General features: G+C 37.3%; 2 protein-coding genes across 4 annotated transcripts in view; one reads left to right on the top strand and one right to left on the bottom strand.

The window, feature by feature from the left end:
- ankrd52b (ankyrin repeat domain 52b) overlaps nt 1-9,529 on the top strand; it is a 38,421-nt gene extending 28,892 nt beyond the window's left edge. For all 3 annotated transcript variants that reach the window (XM_060910053.1, XM_060910054.1, XM_060910052.1), the window contains one exon: nt 82-9,529. In XM_060910053.1, the coding sequence (XP_060766036.1) occupies nt 82-281 (200 nt within the window). In that variant the 3' untranslated portion in view covers nt 282-9,529. The remainder of the gene's footprint in view (nt 1-81) is intronic.
- Nucleotides 9,530-10,654: 1,125 nt separating this feature from the next.
- nabp2 (nucleic acid binding protein 2) lies at nt 10,655-15,155 on the bottom strand. Its single transcript, XM_060909895.1, has 6 exons — nt 14,731-15,155; nt 14,230-14,368; nt 13,901-13,972; nt 12,942-13,017; nt 12,802-12,859; nt 10,655-12,694 (listed from the first exon to the last, which is right to left on the bottom strand). Exons 1-6 carry the CDS (start codon nt 14,807-14,809, stop codon nt 12,540-12,542), a joined length of 579 nt encoding a protein of 192 aa, XP_060765878.1. The 5' UTR covers nt 14,810-15,155; the 3' UTR covers nt 10,655-12,539.
- Nucleotides 15,156-16,192: the final 1,037 nt, after the last annotated feature.

Below are 16,192 nucleotides of genomic sequence, written 5' to 3'. Positions count from 1 at the left end.
TCTTCAGGACATTTTTCTGTAACACTGACAAGCTGTGTTTCTTTTTTTTTTAATTATTAATGTATTGTGTAACTGTGTTAGGTTGCACCCCGGCGTTGGCGTGCGCCCCGAACAAAGATGTGGCCGAGTGTCTGGCGCTGATCCTCTCCACCATGAAGCCTTTTCCTCTTAAAGACGCCGGCATCAGCATGTTAAAGCACTGCAGCATCGCTGCCAACCATCATCCTTTACCAAACGGCTACAGCAAGGAGCGCCACGGCACCGTAGGGCTCGACAGCTGAGACACACACACACACACATTTCTCACACCTGTATACCATCTATACAACCTACAGCCATGTTCGAAAGCCAGGAATGTACCTGTGTGTGTGTGTGTGTGTGTGTGTGTGTGTGTGTGTGTGTGTGTGTGTGTGTGTGTGTGTCGGGGGAGTACATTTCAACAAACAGACCTGTGCATATGCAAATATTTGCTCTTTCTCACCTCAGCACACTGAAAACAGCATTTAATCTGAGATATTTTTTTTTTTTTTACCTGAGATGGAAGGCTGAAGGTTGTCTAAACATTTCTACAAACACAATAATTCTGAAGTCGCAGTCATCACTAATCACTCGCTGTAGCACAGAGTCTCTCTGCATCGTCTCAGATATTTTCTCTGAATAAAAATCAAGCGATAAAAAAAATCGCAAGGGAAAAGTCTGCTGTGAGGACGAGCTAACATTTAAAGAGACCATAACTCCGCCCTCTTGTTTTCTATTGGCTCACACATCCAAGATGCCCACTGAAGTCACGTTTTCTCCAGAGATCATTTATTCCTTATTATTTGATGTTTGACGTCTGACTGAGACGCTGATAACTGCAACTTCAGAAGGTTAACCGTGACTGTTTAATTTCTTTTTAAATTTCTTGAAATATCTCCAGATGTTTTAGCGATGTCCAGTGCCTCTGCTTGTGATGAGTGTGCCCTTACTGTCTGTTACACTGTTTTAACCTCTTTAATTTTAATCTCCTGAGATTTTTGTAATGAAATGAGAGGAAAACGTCCATACACACACACACACACACACACACACACACACACACACACACACACACACACACACACACACAGTTCATTAGGTTCAAATGGCCTCATTCTTTATTTATTTACTGGTTAATGCCATGCTTTGCACTTCTTTTCCTCCAGGAGATACCTGACGTGTTTGTGAAGTCGGGCTGACCCGAACAGCATTTTACAGGTTTCATACTCAAAAGTCTCACAAGTATTTATGTGCTATTTAATACAATTTAATATAATAGATATAGAGCTTTCTTACTGCAGTTCAAAATATATCCATTAGGGGGCGTATATGATGTGTGTGCGTGTGATAGCACAAATGAACTGAGATTCTATTTATTTATTTATTGTTTATTATTGCACAAACAACATCAATAACGTGATCCTAAACAAATAAGCGAGATGTTGCGTCTGATGTTGCAAAATTCCGTATAAGCTGTCGTTTAACTAAAAACATATCACCTGTTTACTTTCAGCAAACTTAAAAATATCCTACTTCATGAGAGCCGTACATTTTCAGGGCTCTGCGCGCCACACCATGTTTTCTGTCCTGCAGCTTTTTAAAGCAATAACACTTGATTTGGTTGAAAAAAATGTTTATTCGCCGTATTTTATTCGTTTGTCATAGATTAACTGAGGGATTAATTCAGGGATGCATCTGAACACACCTGTGTCTGATGTCTAAGTAGCGCTAAATAGAGAAACTAATAACGTAAAAACGTAACGAATGAATATTCGAGTGTTGGGTTCTTCGGGCCAGCCCTGGTGTGAAGGTTTTCGGTAAATTGTGACTTGCTAAAACAAGACACTAAATGATTTTTTGTGTTTCAGGTTCGCTGCTATAATCATGCTGCCTTTCTTGATTTGTATTTTTTTGTTTTGTTTTGTTTTAATTTTGTTTGTTTATGAGCAATAATTGTCCAAAAGATGACACATTACCTCGAATTTCTGAACAGTTTTTCTGAGATCAGAAAAACTGGGATATTTGCACAGACGACAGAGAAAACGTTTGCACACAGCAGCAGTGTTTATAGTGTTTCGAAAAATCAGAAAAATCGTGAAGAAAAGTGTGTGTGCTGTCATTCTATAACAGAAGTGCCAACACTGGTCATGAGAACGAAAAGAAAATTTGACCACAAAACCCCGAGTGTGTCTCTGTGAGCATGCTGAGTCCATGCTAACAGTATAAATGATGAACTTTTCTGCGATCTGCAGAGGAGTGAGCTTACTTAAAGGTGAACATCACCTGAGACACGCCTTGAATCATGACTCTTACACACACACACGCACACCGATTCACTGAGCCACATTCAGTGAGTCCTTTCTCAGCTCAAATCAAATCCTGGACACAACAGTGAGCCGTTTGACGTGAATCTGGAATGACTGACAGTTGTCTAGTTATTCTAACACCCCTTTGGAAGCCCCGCCCCTTTCCTTATCTCACATTAGTAATGTTTCAGCCGGCGATCTCGTCTCCACTCGACCTTCCCGCTTGGAAGTTTTGCTAATGTGGCGTCCTTGGGTAAACGGACCATGTTTTGAGTTCACCGATGTGAAATAAAATCTATCAGTCAGTCTGATCGACTCGGTGAACATTAAACAAGTTAATAGCGAACATCATTTACACATATTTGGCCCATTCTATAATTGTGGGTACATTTCAAATGTTGAAAGAAAACAAAAAAATTTGAATCATATTTTTTCCACTAAATTTTTTATTGTCATAGAACACATTTCAAATTTAACATTACAAGTATTTTCAAACCTTAAGATAAGACAAATTTTATTCATCCTTTGGTGGGGAAATTTTAACCTGTAAGACTTTAAGTATTCAAAAAATTTATTGTTAACCTGGGTTATCCATTAATAGAACTGATGGTAACAGAGTTGACATCTTCCACCATTTTGTGTCTTAACTCCACATTTCTAATCTCAAACTAGCTACCACACAGCATGTATAAAAACAGAATTGTATGCATTTTAATCATGTTATTGTTTAAAAAAAAGAGTGAGAGATTCACTCCAGTATCACAATAACAGAGTTGACGAATCATTAATCTCCTGTTCGTGTATCTTCAACATTTTGTTCAAATTAATGAGAGAAGAAACAGAACGTACCTCACTGCCTTTCTGAAGCTTCCCGCCACAGAAAGTGGCATCACTCGATGCAGATGTCATGCATCTTTGTAGATTAAAAGTCTTTGTGGATTTTATGCAGCTTTGTAATAGAGTTGACAAGAACATTGGGACGGATAAAAAATATTTTTTATGACTGAAATTTCACATGATACAGAAAATAGGCTTTCTGTTAAAACTGCAATTGATTTTATAACAGTTAATAGAATAAACCCCAAAAAACCAGACTGTTTGACTGAATCACTTCCTGTTTATTGGAGTTGAATGAATGAATCAGGAGTCGAAGACAGCCAGTAATGTCGGGGGAGGGGTGGGAGTCATTTAGTTAATGTTTTATGGATAGATTGAGTCTAAAATGTACAACAAACATCACTGTTGGTGAAACTTTGTCATAATTTACATTATTGTTAAAAACTGATTCATTAAAGATTTCTTTTGTGGAAAATAACAAAAGGTTTATCTCGGAGACATGAAATGTACCCCGAATTCTAGAACGACCCATTTATTCGGGGTGATACCAGAATTTTGTCCAAAAATATTTCAAGAGGATAAAGGCTGGAAATGTTGATTAAACAGCAGTGCAAACTGTCTGCATGTGTGCAAACGTGTGTTTCAACAAGGCACATGACACAAGTGATTGGTGAAAATACTATAATATATATCGAAAATGCACTGTTTACGTTCACGTTTTTTAATTCTCTAAAGTTCCTGGGACTCATTTTATTTGTCTTTCATTAGAGTTAGGAATACTGTTATTTATATTCAGCTATGTGCAATAACACACATATTTATATAAATACTGTACCTCGTAAAGGTAGCAAACCCAGTATTTGTGTGTGTTAGTTATTGTGTAGTGTGTAAATGCGTACACAAACATGTATCTCAACATCAGGAGTCTCAAATAAATTCCTGAAAGATGAAAATTCCCAGTAGCACGGATTCTCACACTGATTTTGTGCATTAAGAGACGTTTTTGCACTAAACATCACTACAGAATATTTCACTCAGCAAGTTTCAAGAAACACGACATGTTCAAGTTTTCCACCAAATTTCAGACAAGCATGAGAACCATGCTCAATTACACATTTTTTTTTAAATTATCAGTCAGTAAGAGTTCCTTAGTTCATTTGCCTCCATATTGTTTTGCTTTAAAATGACTTTTTAATTGAATCCTTGACAATCGGCATTTAAAGGGCTTTTAATATAAACGTTATAAGTATGCATTAGCGTGTTCGAGTGTGTGTGCTTGGGTGTTTTTCCTCTCATTACAGTACGACTGAATGCTCTGACAACATACTGCACTCATTTATCTACTCAAGGGCTTCTCCAAAACCAACTCCATCTTTCCTTTTCTTTTCTTTCGTTGTTTTTCAAATACACACACACTGCATGGTACACACTACACTTTGGAGTCAACACATCTCAAACCAAACTCTGACGTTTTGCACTAAACAGAACTTGCTTTAAAAATTTTAACTTTGGGAAAAGAAAAAAAGCACATTTTAGTAAACAGTAAAACATCAGCTGAACAGGATGCTAAAAACTAGCTCACCGTAGCTACAAGCTCGCTCGCCAGTAGCTTTTCCCATTTCAAGAAATGCAACAAATTCAATTACATTTTTAAGCATTAATTTTTTTAAATCATTTTTTTCATGTTTGTCCTCGTTTGCTGTTCATCATTTGCGTTAACTAATTTTGCCACACCACAAGGGGGCGCCCTACAACTGCCAGATATGTAAACCGTTTCACCAAATGGATGACAAGTGTGCTCCCCCCCCCGCATATCAATTTTAAAAACTTATGGCACCCCCTTGTCGATCTTGGAGCCCTAAGTGAGTGTTTATCGCAAGAAACGGCATTTGAAGTAAACAAAAGGAGCGCAGATTTCATTTTTTTCTTATTTGCATAAAAATATAGCGCCCTCTGCTGGCTCTGACCCTTTCCCTTCTACATCAAGTTACACAAAAGCCTTCTATGCTTTATTTTTTGGTGTATTGTATTTTTGGTGCACTATTTACTACACGATACACTACTGCACTATTTTTACTGCTTGATATTTCTCAGCTCATTATACCTCAACTTCACACGTACGAAGGAGAAATAATCAGTACTTACATTGTATCGATAGTATCAATGCTCTGTAGAATGCTAAAATGGCACAGGGTCACAGATTTACACTGCGTCGAAATGAGTCAGGATGAAACGAGTGGGCGTGGCCTGTCCAGCTTTCTGAGCTTCGGATTAAAGTTAAAAATAGCTAAAAGCTGCTGTATCGTCTATAAGTATCACTGTCATTTTGTAATGTGTTTTAGTTTCTGTTGCTTTAAGTGTTATTATTATTTTTTACACTGAGTTTCTATAATTATCCAAAACTAGTAAGATCATTTTAAGGCCTATTTTGCGCATATTTAATAAACAATTAAGCTGAATGTTGGTAAACTGAGGACTAAAGGCAGGTGATACGGTTAAAAATATTACACCACAATACTTCAGGACAGGTTCATGATACACAGTGTGTATTGCGATGAAGAGTTTTGCGCAGGTTTTGCTAACTGTAGGGTTGAGATATTTTTGTCCAGAATTTTTATAAATTTAAATATTTCAGGAAATGAAACTGTCTTTAATGTCCAGTTAGGTTTTACAGCAAATCACAAAAGGTCTATAAAGTCACAGACACCTGATGATGATAATAACGATACTTAGTCACTGAGATGTTATTGTATCACAAGATCAGTATCATATCATTGTATCGTATCGCCCAGCCTCAAGCGTTTACTCCAGCACATCATTGGAAAATGAGAATGTTGGTGCACTTTTGTAAGAAATGAACAGTGATGTGAGAGTTTGTTGAGTGTGAACGTGTTAATGTGAAAGTAGAGATGGATTAGAGTAAAATGTTGCATGCTTCGTGGTCAAATTGATTCCCCGACATGAGGAACTCAGCATCAAGCCTTTTATATGATCGATGTCTGAGTAAAACTCATCAACAAGCCAGGTAGCGACCTGAAACTGTCAGAGATACCAGTTTCAATTAGATATTTCATGTTTTTAAGTCCACACACAGATACGTGCTGACGTGCCATTTTATTTAGCAGGAAGTCACCTGGGTAGGCAGCGTAAAGAACAATTTATTTATTCTTAGTCAAATTTGAGATCCTCGATCAAGGACATCAGATCATTCTGTTCACCAGCAAGATACTGAAGCTGTTTTTCCACCCGATGATGATGAAGGCTCCTAAGCAATTATTGGACGAGGTTGAATAAAATATCGTAATTTATTATTGGCAAGCAAGCAATTAATTATTTACTGATGCCGAAGGCAGATACTAACAAATCATGATATTTTGTGAAAACCGAGTTCAATAATTGTTTTATCATTCAAATTTTTTTGAAATACTGATTATAAAGTTCACGCAATGAGTCAAATGATAAAGAAATTGAGCCGTGTTAGCAGGTATTATTTGTGCGTATTATTTGTAGGCAGTTATTTGCAGTTCGCTCAGCCAATCAAAATGGCATAAAAATAATTTGAATGATAAAAGTTATTATCTTGTGATATTGAAAAAAAGAAAAGATTAGCACGTCTGTTGATCTTCTGAAAGACGTCGGATTTGGATCCATCACAGCTCCTGGGCTCAGCCCCTCATTTTAAGTTTACAAATTAAAAACTTACAAGTTTGAAAATTGTCTAATTTTTTCTAACAAACTATAAAGTCAGGTCCTGGTGTACTGCTTTAGAGTTCATAAGCAGCATGTTGTTATCGTCCAACAGAGATGATTAAAACAGACAAATATTACAAATCTGAAGAACAAATAATGATGGAATCACTGAAAAGGGGATTAGTGACATCCGTAAGGCTGCTTTCACACTCACCCCAGAGACTGATGTTATAAGTTTTCTACAATCAGACAGGAAGTGACTGCTTTTAAAAAGTTTCCTGTCTTTTTTAAAAAATGCTTTTTCTTCCAAATTAAAAAAAAATTAACTTGTCAGAAAAGCACTTAAATGATTCAAGATGTTTATTTGTCATATACACAATAACAGACACAGCGGTTATTATTGGGTAATGAAATTCTTATTTTGTATACCCGACCAAACTATGCTTACTAATATAAAAAGAAATATATGTAAAATACGAAATAAAATATAAAGTGCATATGCAATGCAAAATATAAAAGTAGAATGAAAATAAACATAATTAAAATAAAGAATAACAAATAACCGATGTCAAACGTTTGACGGTCCTGACGAAGAGGCGAGTGTGAGGAGCTGATTTTCAATTTAAAAAAAAAATAAGTCATATAAATAGGTAAACTAACTGAAAATAAATTCCACTTTGATTCCTAAAACAGTCATTTCTTTTTGCGCACTTTTATCCATGGGTCTGTAATCGCTATATCAGTGCGTGTGTTGGATTGTTGTAAGAGTTCAGAGAGGACCTGGATCTTCACCGTGTGTGTTTCACTCTGGGTGTGGATGGGTGTGTGTGTGTGTGTGTGTGTGTGAATAATTAGGTGTAGTCCGATGTAGCGGTGTAGTCGGCGGTGTGGTTGCACGACGTACACATGACTTTGCACTGCCTTTAACGAGTTGCCAAAAAAAAGCAAAGGTGTAGTGATGGATTAAAAAGCAGCAGGTGTGTGTAGGATGGGACTTGTAAACGTCTAGACGTCTCCACTGAGCCACATTCAAACAGAAACGTCTGACATGAAGCTAAAAAGTGCCACACTTACCCGGCTGAAATTTGCACTAGAACAGGAAACGGTTAATAAAATGTGTGAGTTTCTGTTCGATTTGTTTTTTCCCCTCTGTGCACAGTGGGACATGTTTAAAAGTCAAGCTCAGGAATTATTTCCTCTCTTTATTCTCAATTATTCCCAGTGTAGTAGTGTAATGTAGGAATGTGTCGATAATTAGTAAGACATTAATTATATATGTTCCAAAAACAGAAAATAACGCAGCTGCTGGATTCTTTAATACAGTTTGTGCAATCTTACATGAATATCCAGGGAAAAAAGAGCAAATTAATTTAGCAACATTTTTATGCCTATTCTGTATCAATAGAAAACTCATAGTGCTTGTTGTTGCTATGGCAACATCTCACACTGCCTGTTTCTTCATCTATGGAGCTGAAGGCGGGGCTTTACTGAGCTCTGTTTCTGATTGGTGGAGATTTTTTTTTTAAATCGATGCGCCAATCACTGAGCTTCTGGTGGAAATTCATCCAGCGTTCAATGGATGGGCATTGTTAATTAATTACTGAGATAAAAGTTTTAAAAAAATGGGTGAAGAAGAGACATTGTGCTACATGCATTAGGAATAACATGCAGGATTTATTATTGATTTATTCATTTATTTAATCCAGCATGGACTTTTTTTTGCATTTTTTTCTAAACACACGAGCAAGTAAATAGAGAAATTTATTTCAGCAGCTACTTCAGTTTCCTGAGTGTTTCACATCAGAAACATTTCAAAGAGAAGAAGAAACACAGCTCCTCTGTTTAGATTTAAAAAGTTTGGAAAATAAAAATCTGATGCGCATGCGGCTTTAAGGACAGAAAAAGTTTACAAATGAAAACGTGTCCCTTAAACACTTGATTTCTGAAGGTTAAAATCCCGCGTTTACCTCCGTGCATGTTTTGTGTCCCTCTTTACTTGAAGAATTAGTTTACGGCAATAAAATGCTTTGTTTTGTATTTTGGATGAGATTTATTTTTAAGGAATTTGCCTTAAACGTGTAGCGTGAACGCGCAGAGTGAGAGAGGAGGGACCGAGAAGAGCCAAGCACCGCCCCCAAGGGCGCACAGCCAATCGTAAGGCTCGGTACCACCCCCAAGGGAACACAGCTAATCAAATAAAGACATCAGATTATAGAGTCTGAGTCGGTGCTTTTGATTCGTTTGCTAGTCAGGTTACTTTAACTAGCCGTTTAGTGAAGGGCTGAGAATGGCCTTGTTAAAATTCTTTCCTTCTTTAGTCAGAAATTCAGCGATGGAAAAATAGAAGCAAACAAAATGAAGTGTGTGTGTGTCGAAATCACAAAATTCACCCAAGTTTCAAACATTGTGTGTGTCACATCTGCGGTGTTTATTGTCTTTGTTTTGTTCATCCGTCAAAATCTCCACAACACACTGCATGTTTGATTCACTTCCTGCAGGTGAGTCGATTCAGAGTCGAATCGTTTTCTCACTAGGATTCATTCAGAAGCAGATCCAAATCTCATCTCTCATTCTCATCTCATTATCTGTAGCCGCTTTATCCTGTTCTACAGGGTCGCAGGCAAGCTGGAGCCTATCCCAGCTGACTACGGGCGAAAGGCGGGGTACACCCTGGACAAGTCGCCAGGTCATCACAGGGCTGACACATAGACACAGACAACCATTCACACTCACATTCACACCTACGCTCAATTTAGAGTCACCAGTTAACCTAACCTGCATGTCTTTGGACTGTGGGGGAAACCGGAGCACCCGGAGGAAACCCACGCGGACACGGGGAGAACATGCAAACTCCACACAGAAAGGCCCTCGCCGGCCACGGGGCTCGAACCCGGACCTTCTTGCTGTGAGGCGACAGCGCTAACCACTACACCACCGTGCCGCCCCAGATCCAAATCACCCTCCTCAAACCCGATTAAAGAAGCGCATAGAGGAGGAGAACACACCAGGGTTCAGGTCGTCAAACCCACGGAACACTGCGTGAGTGAAAACACACTGATTCACTTCACACGAAACGATTCTGTAAAAGCAAATTCAGCTCCTGATGATGTCTCGCTTGTTCACTTGGAAAAACCTTTTAATGTAAGCTTTAATTTTACACTGCAGCCTTACACACACGCACCAGTTCATTTTTCTTTAAGAGTGAACTTTCTACAAAATGAAACTTGTTGATTGGTGTGGTGTGCTGATCGCAGAAACTCAGACGTGTTTAATAAGTGAAGTAACCCTGTTATTAACTGCACACTGCAGTGTTTCTTACAGCAGCATTAATGTGTGTTTTTATACCATGTCATGCAGATGATGAGTTTTGTCCTGTGGCTTGGAATCGATTTAAATAAAGCGTTGGTGCTTAATCAACTCCAAGTCCTCGTGGTTTATTCTCATCACTTCACCAACGTCTGATGAGGTTATTCTCTTTTTGGTACAAAACAATTCTGTACAGCTTTTAAATATTTAATCATGAACATGTGACACTGGAATGTTGTTGCATCACAAAATATAAGAGCCAATCATGGCCAAGTATGCAAATACAGGTCATTAAATATTGTGTGAAGGGGTGGGGTGTGCCTTTACAATTTGCATATTCATATAATCTGGATTTCTCCATGATGTGTTTGATTTTCTGATGTAAAAAAAAAAAAATTTAAATTTAAAAATATATTTATTTTTTCAAATACTTCACTTGTTTATATCATGTCATAATTTCACACACATTAATAAAAAAAGACAAGATTCATAAAATGTTAAAAATATATTTTCTTTTTTTATTCACCATGAACATCTCCTGCAGTTCTCAGGACGCTGCTTTGACATTTTTAACATGAACTGGAAAAAAACAAAACAAAAAAACAACATAGGGAATATTAAAAAAACAGTTGTGGTTTTTAAGCTCAGAGTTGGCAGACTGGAGCCACCAACACATTTGCTGTTTTTTAATCATAACTACATCTGAGAATTATGTGTATATTCTCTATTATAATCACACACAGGAACAGTGAATATTACAGATATTTCTGTTTCAAGTTATGATTCAGTTTGAGTTGATCCAATCCGGCAGCCTGTGCGTGAGAAACATAATGTAACTGTGCTGAAGTGTACATAATGTAAACAAACAAACAGCACATTAATATAATTATATCTTAAAAAGCTAAACAAGTTACAGAATAAAATTGTCATTAAATGTAGAACAGCCTGAAATATAAAATTCTCTTTTCCTTCATAACAGCATGGTTCTGATTTTATTAACGTCGCTTCACTCTGTCTGTGTGTGTGTGTGTGTGTGTGTGTGTGTGTGTGAGAGAGAGAGAGAGAGAGAGAGAACAGTGCTGGAATAAAGTTCTCTTAAATCAGTCATATTAGGAGTTTTACACATCAGAACATGAACAAAATGACCCCCGTCGCCCAAAAAAACAACAAAAAACCCCACTGAGTTTCCATATAAACGTTTACTTTCATCACAGTTAAGGAAGAAAGTCGGCGAATTCATGAAACACGCTGCAAGAGGAACGAGGACACGAAAACAGGAAAGACTTTAATTATAGCTCTAATAAAGTAAGTTTTATTAATTAAATGCTGTTACAGACACTAGTGTTAAAATGAAGGAAAACTTATTTGGAAAAAAACCCCCGATGCATTATTATTATTATTATCATCTCATCTCATTATCTGTAGCCGCTTTATCCTGTTCTACAGGGTCGCAGGCAAGCTGGAGCCTATCCCAGCTGACTACGGGCGAACATTATTATTATTATTATTATTAAAGCAGATGTTTTAATGATTAAATATCTCTAATTCTGTTAGTATAGTAATAAAACAAAATAATTGATTTTAACACTTAATATACGTGTTAAAAATGACCAAGTGCAATTATTTTATTTGCAAAAAAAATGTGTTAATTAAAATATCTTTAATTTTGTCGCATTTGTTTGGAAAATAGTGTTAAAAATGAGGGGAAATAATTATTTACTAAAAAAACCCCAATATAAAACGATGCATCGTATGAAAGATAACTGAATTTATATTAATTAAAAATACCTTGAATTCTAATCAATATAGTTTGGTAAAAGTGTTAAAGAAAAACGTTTCTGTATTTGAAAAAAAAACCCTAAAAATAAGTACAAGTCAGATGTTGTATAAAAAAAAAAAAACATTCTGTTAAAAATATTTTTCAAAAAAAGTGTTTAAACAAAAAAAAATTATTTGCAAAAAAAAAATCATAATTAAGAACAGGATGTATTAATTTAAAAAACTAATACTTAAAAAAAATACATATGTAAAAGTGTTCAGATGAAGAAAAATGTGTGTGTGTGTGTGTGAGAGAGAGAGATTAGTGTTTGCAGCCCTAATACACAGATTTATGGTTGGAGATATCAATGCAAGTTTGAAATCTGAAATCCAAATAACTTTCAGAACGCTCATTGTGTTCTCCAGGTCCAGTCAGCCATCTCGTATCGGACCAAAAAATATTACAGAAAAAAACCCTGTCTTTTAGCGGAAACAGATAAAGATCATATGCTGTTTAGGACACATTCACGGCACAGATACATGCTGAAGAATCATCTCATGAATCAATTCACTCTTGGCTGATGAAGAGAATTAAATCCCACTTGGACACACATACAGCTGCGATCATCTTTTAGCAGAACGTCGTGTCTCCTTCCCGTTACTCACTGCACTTCCAGAGGCGGAGTTTCTGTTGGCGTTCCCGACATTCCCTCGGCCGCTCGGCTGCGCGCTCGCTGAGCTTGGACATGTCACTCCGTTACCGTTAGTGGCATCAGCACCTGAATACATTTCGCATTTCTGAGTTGTTAACACTTTTTTTTTAAAATTAGATTTCGTCCAATAAACTCACGCTAATTGGAGTAAAGACAGAAGAAGAGAAACTCACCTGCAGCACTCGAGGAACCGTTGTTGTTGTTTGTGTTGTTTCCTTGCTCATTAAGTCCCTATGATGCAACATTAACACTTCATTACTACAACAATGTTATAACACAGTACTTAGCATTTAAAGGGACAAATCAAACATACCGTCTTGTTCATCAGGGCCAAATATTCTGGGTTCGGCTCACTAAAGTTTGGCACTTCGGAATACACCATGCAAAATCTGGAAAATTAAAAACACAACTTTGGAAATTTACACAACATGAATAATAACAGCACACTCCCCTCCAAAAATAATCACACATTAATGTCGATTTCTTTCTCTCTCATCAAGCTAGCGCTGTCTCTGGTGGAATGTCCCTTCAGTGCCCTCTACTGGTGTGGTAGGGCTGCGATAGTTTAGTGTTTGTCCTGTTCATGTTACAATTTGTATTTGCTGAATTCTGGATTTTGATTGGTCACAAGGTGTTGATTAATATCGTCACTCTGACAGCGTCACAGATTTATGTTAATGCGCTCACTCTAATATGTTATCGTTTCTATAGTAACGGTTCATTCATAGGGACTTACACAGCAGACGCTCCACGGAAGAGTTTACACTTCTTTACAGTTTTTTTGGTAACAAAATACAACAAGCTGCATTTTTTTAAAGTATTAACTTGAAGAGAGAGAAGGAGGATGGTGAGGGAATGACTGTTTCACTGACATTAAACGTAACTCTAACTGGATAAAAACTATCACGTTCTTTAATTTAAAAAAAAGTTAATTATTGGAAAAGTGCTGCAGTATAAGAGGAATAAACACTTGGGGATGTGGTGTTATAGGAACATAATCAACTGCAGCTTGGTGACAGTAACTCTGCTTCATCACGCTGATTATTTTCCTGTAACAGCACCATATGGAATGTTTTATTCCTTACATAATGAGCTTCTACTTGAGGTATTATTACTGTTATTATATAACATTTATACAGCAATCCAAAATAAGTAAACTGATATTATAATATTAAACTGTACTAAGACATCAGCAGCACTGAAAAGTAAAGCAGCGTCTCTAATGAGATGTCCAAATACCGAGTGCTTTATTGAATCACATGCAAGTCTTACTCTCCAATCTTCTGCAGCTCTCCTCCTCTTCCTGTGTACAGAGTGAGACAGCCTTTAAAAACTGACGCATAGCTGTAAGGAAAACACACACAGAGACAAACTGGTGATTAATCAGTGCAGACAAACAGAACTTGCTGAATTACATTAAAGACAAGCACCACATTGAAACACATTTGACACGTTTACACTCAAATATCTGTGATGTGTTTGGTATTTGATTGTGGTGCCAATTTGTTGGTTGCTGTTTATTCTTGTAAGAACGTGTGAGTGGTTGTGTGTTGTGCTGACGTCACTGGGGAACACTGAAAGCGTTTGAAGAGAAATCTCACCCTTTGGTCAGTCGGAGGATGTCTCCGGTCTGAATGAGAGCTCCGACTTCATCCCACACTGATATGCTGATGCTGCCCGTCTTATCAGCTACCTTACAGGTGCGTACCTCATGGCCATCTTTGGTTTTGGTGACCCTTCCTAGATAGATAGATAGATAGACAGACAGACAGACAGACAGACAGATAAATAGATAGATGTGCACTTAAAAATGAGCACTATATTATTTCACCTTTAGTGCCATTATTTTAATCAAATAAATCTCTTAATAATGTAATAAAACCTGTTTATTAAGCAATTAGACATTTATGAGCTGTCAAAGACATTTATAGCAGTGATGAGCTCAATAACACCTACAATTGTATGCTAAATACATTCATGAATGAATTAATGAATTTATTATAAGTTCTAGGCCCTACTATAACATGTACAAGCATATTATTCATATTTAATCACACAATTCCTATTAAATATAAAGTAAATACACTGTGATTGATATAAACCTGTCTCCAGGACGATGAAGATGACATTTAAATTCTTCAGTCCGGGTTTGATGTCCTTCACAAACGTCTCTGTGGTCATTTCTCAAAGTTTTAATAGAAATTTAATTAAAATCCCTGGCCGTGAAAACAGACATGTCTCTCTCTCTCTCTCTCTCTCTCACACACACACACACACAAACTTATGGCCACCACCACGGCTAGGCTCGGATAAACTAGGCTACCTTCTCCATAACTAGCTAATTCAAAATAAACAAAAATCGGTTTATTTATCCTGTTGATGCTAGATAAAGCCAAGTTATTCACAGTGAATTTTTGTGTGATAAATTCATAATAAGGCGAAGAGAGTTAAGTAGCACAGCTCTAGGCTAACGGCTAACATTTTGTTTTGCACCTCTTCCGTACGTGATGACGCAATCATAACGCGACGCGCTTACGTCAACGTCACGTTCTCTGACGTTCGGTTCTGAAAGGAGGAAATGACGCGACTCGCTAATAAAGTCCACAAACATTGCCTTTGACACACTGTATACTGCATATAGGCTACTTTAACTTATATAAATATATGTTAAAGAATATCTGAATCACAGTATACACCATATAGGACACTTCCTGTGTGTTCATTTACTGACTGCAAGCCTTTATGTTATGCACAAAGTATTGGCTCCCATCTACCATACTAATGAGCCTCAGTGAGCAGATATGATGCTGCTGGTCACGGTTTATTCTGAGTGTAGTAGTGACACTGACATGGTGGTGTGTGTGAGAGACAAAGTTACGCATATATAGGGACGGACAGTACTGAACTAAAAGCTCTTCATCACTATTGTCGTAACTGCCGAACCCGATCCAGGCTTGAGGCGAACCATGTTTGGTTGACTTGGCCAGAATTACAGCAGTAGGGTGGCTGGTTCCTTTCCGCACACTCACACACACACATTCACACCTATGGGCAATTTACAGTAGCCAAAGTACAACCTAACTGCATGTCTTTGAACTGTGGGATAAACCAGAGCACCTGGAGTAAACCCACGCAGACACGGAGAGAACATGCAAACTCCACACAGAAAGATCTCCATCGGCCGCTGGGCTCAAACCTAGAACCTTCTTGCTGTGAGGTGATAGTGCTAACCACTACATCACCGTGCCCCCCTCCTTCATCATGTTATTTTGGTGCATTTATACTTTAGTATTATTTAAACTGAATGCTTGTACTCTTACTGAATTACATTTCCCAACCAGAAAAAATTACTTTTCCCCCTTTTATTCAGACCTTCAGAGTACAAATCTTGAAGGTCATTTCTTCTCTCATCCAGATATTAAGGGTTTAGTTTAGCACCTAGTCAGGTTCATCAATGAAACAACTGTCAAGAATCATGCCACTTTGTCACTGGACATGACCTTCACATGCTACATAGTGTTCTTAGCACTACAAGTCAAGTCAGTTTATTTGTATAGTGCGTTT

Source organism: Neoarius graeffei, chromosome 26, assembly GCF_027579695.1.
Source record: "Neoarius graeffei isolate fNeoGra1 chromosome 26, fNeoGra1.pri, whole genome shotgun sequence".
Classification (NCBI taxonomy): domain Eukaryota; kingdom Metazoa; phylum Chordata; class Actinopteri; order Siluriformes; family Ariidae; genus Neoarius; species Neoarius graeffei.
This window is presented reverse-complemented; position numbering and strand designations above follow the sequence as displayed.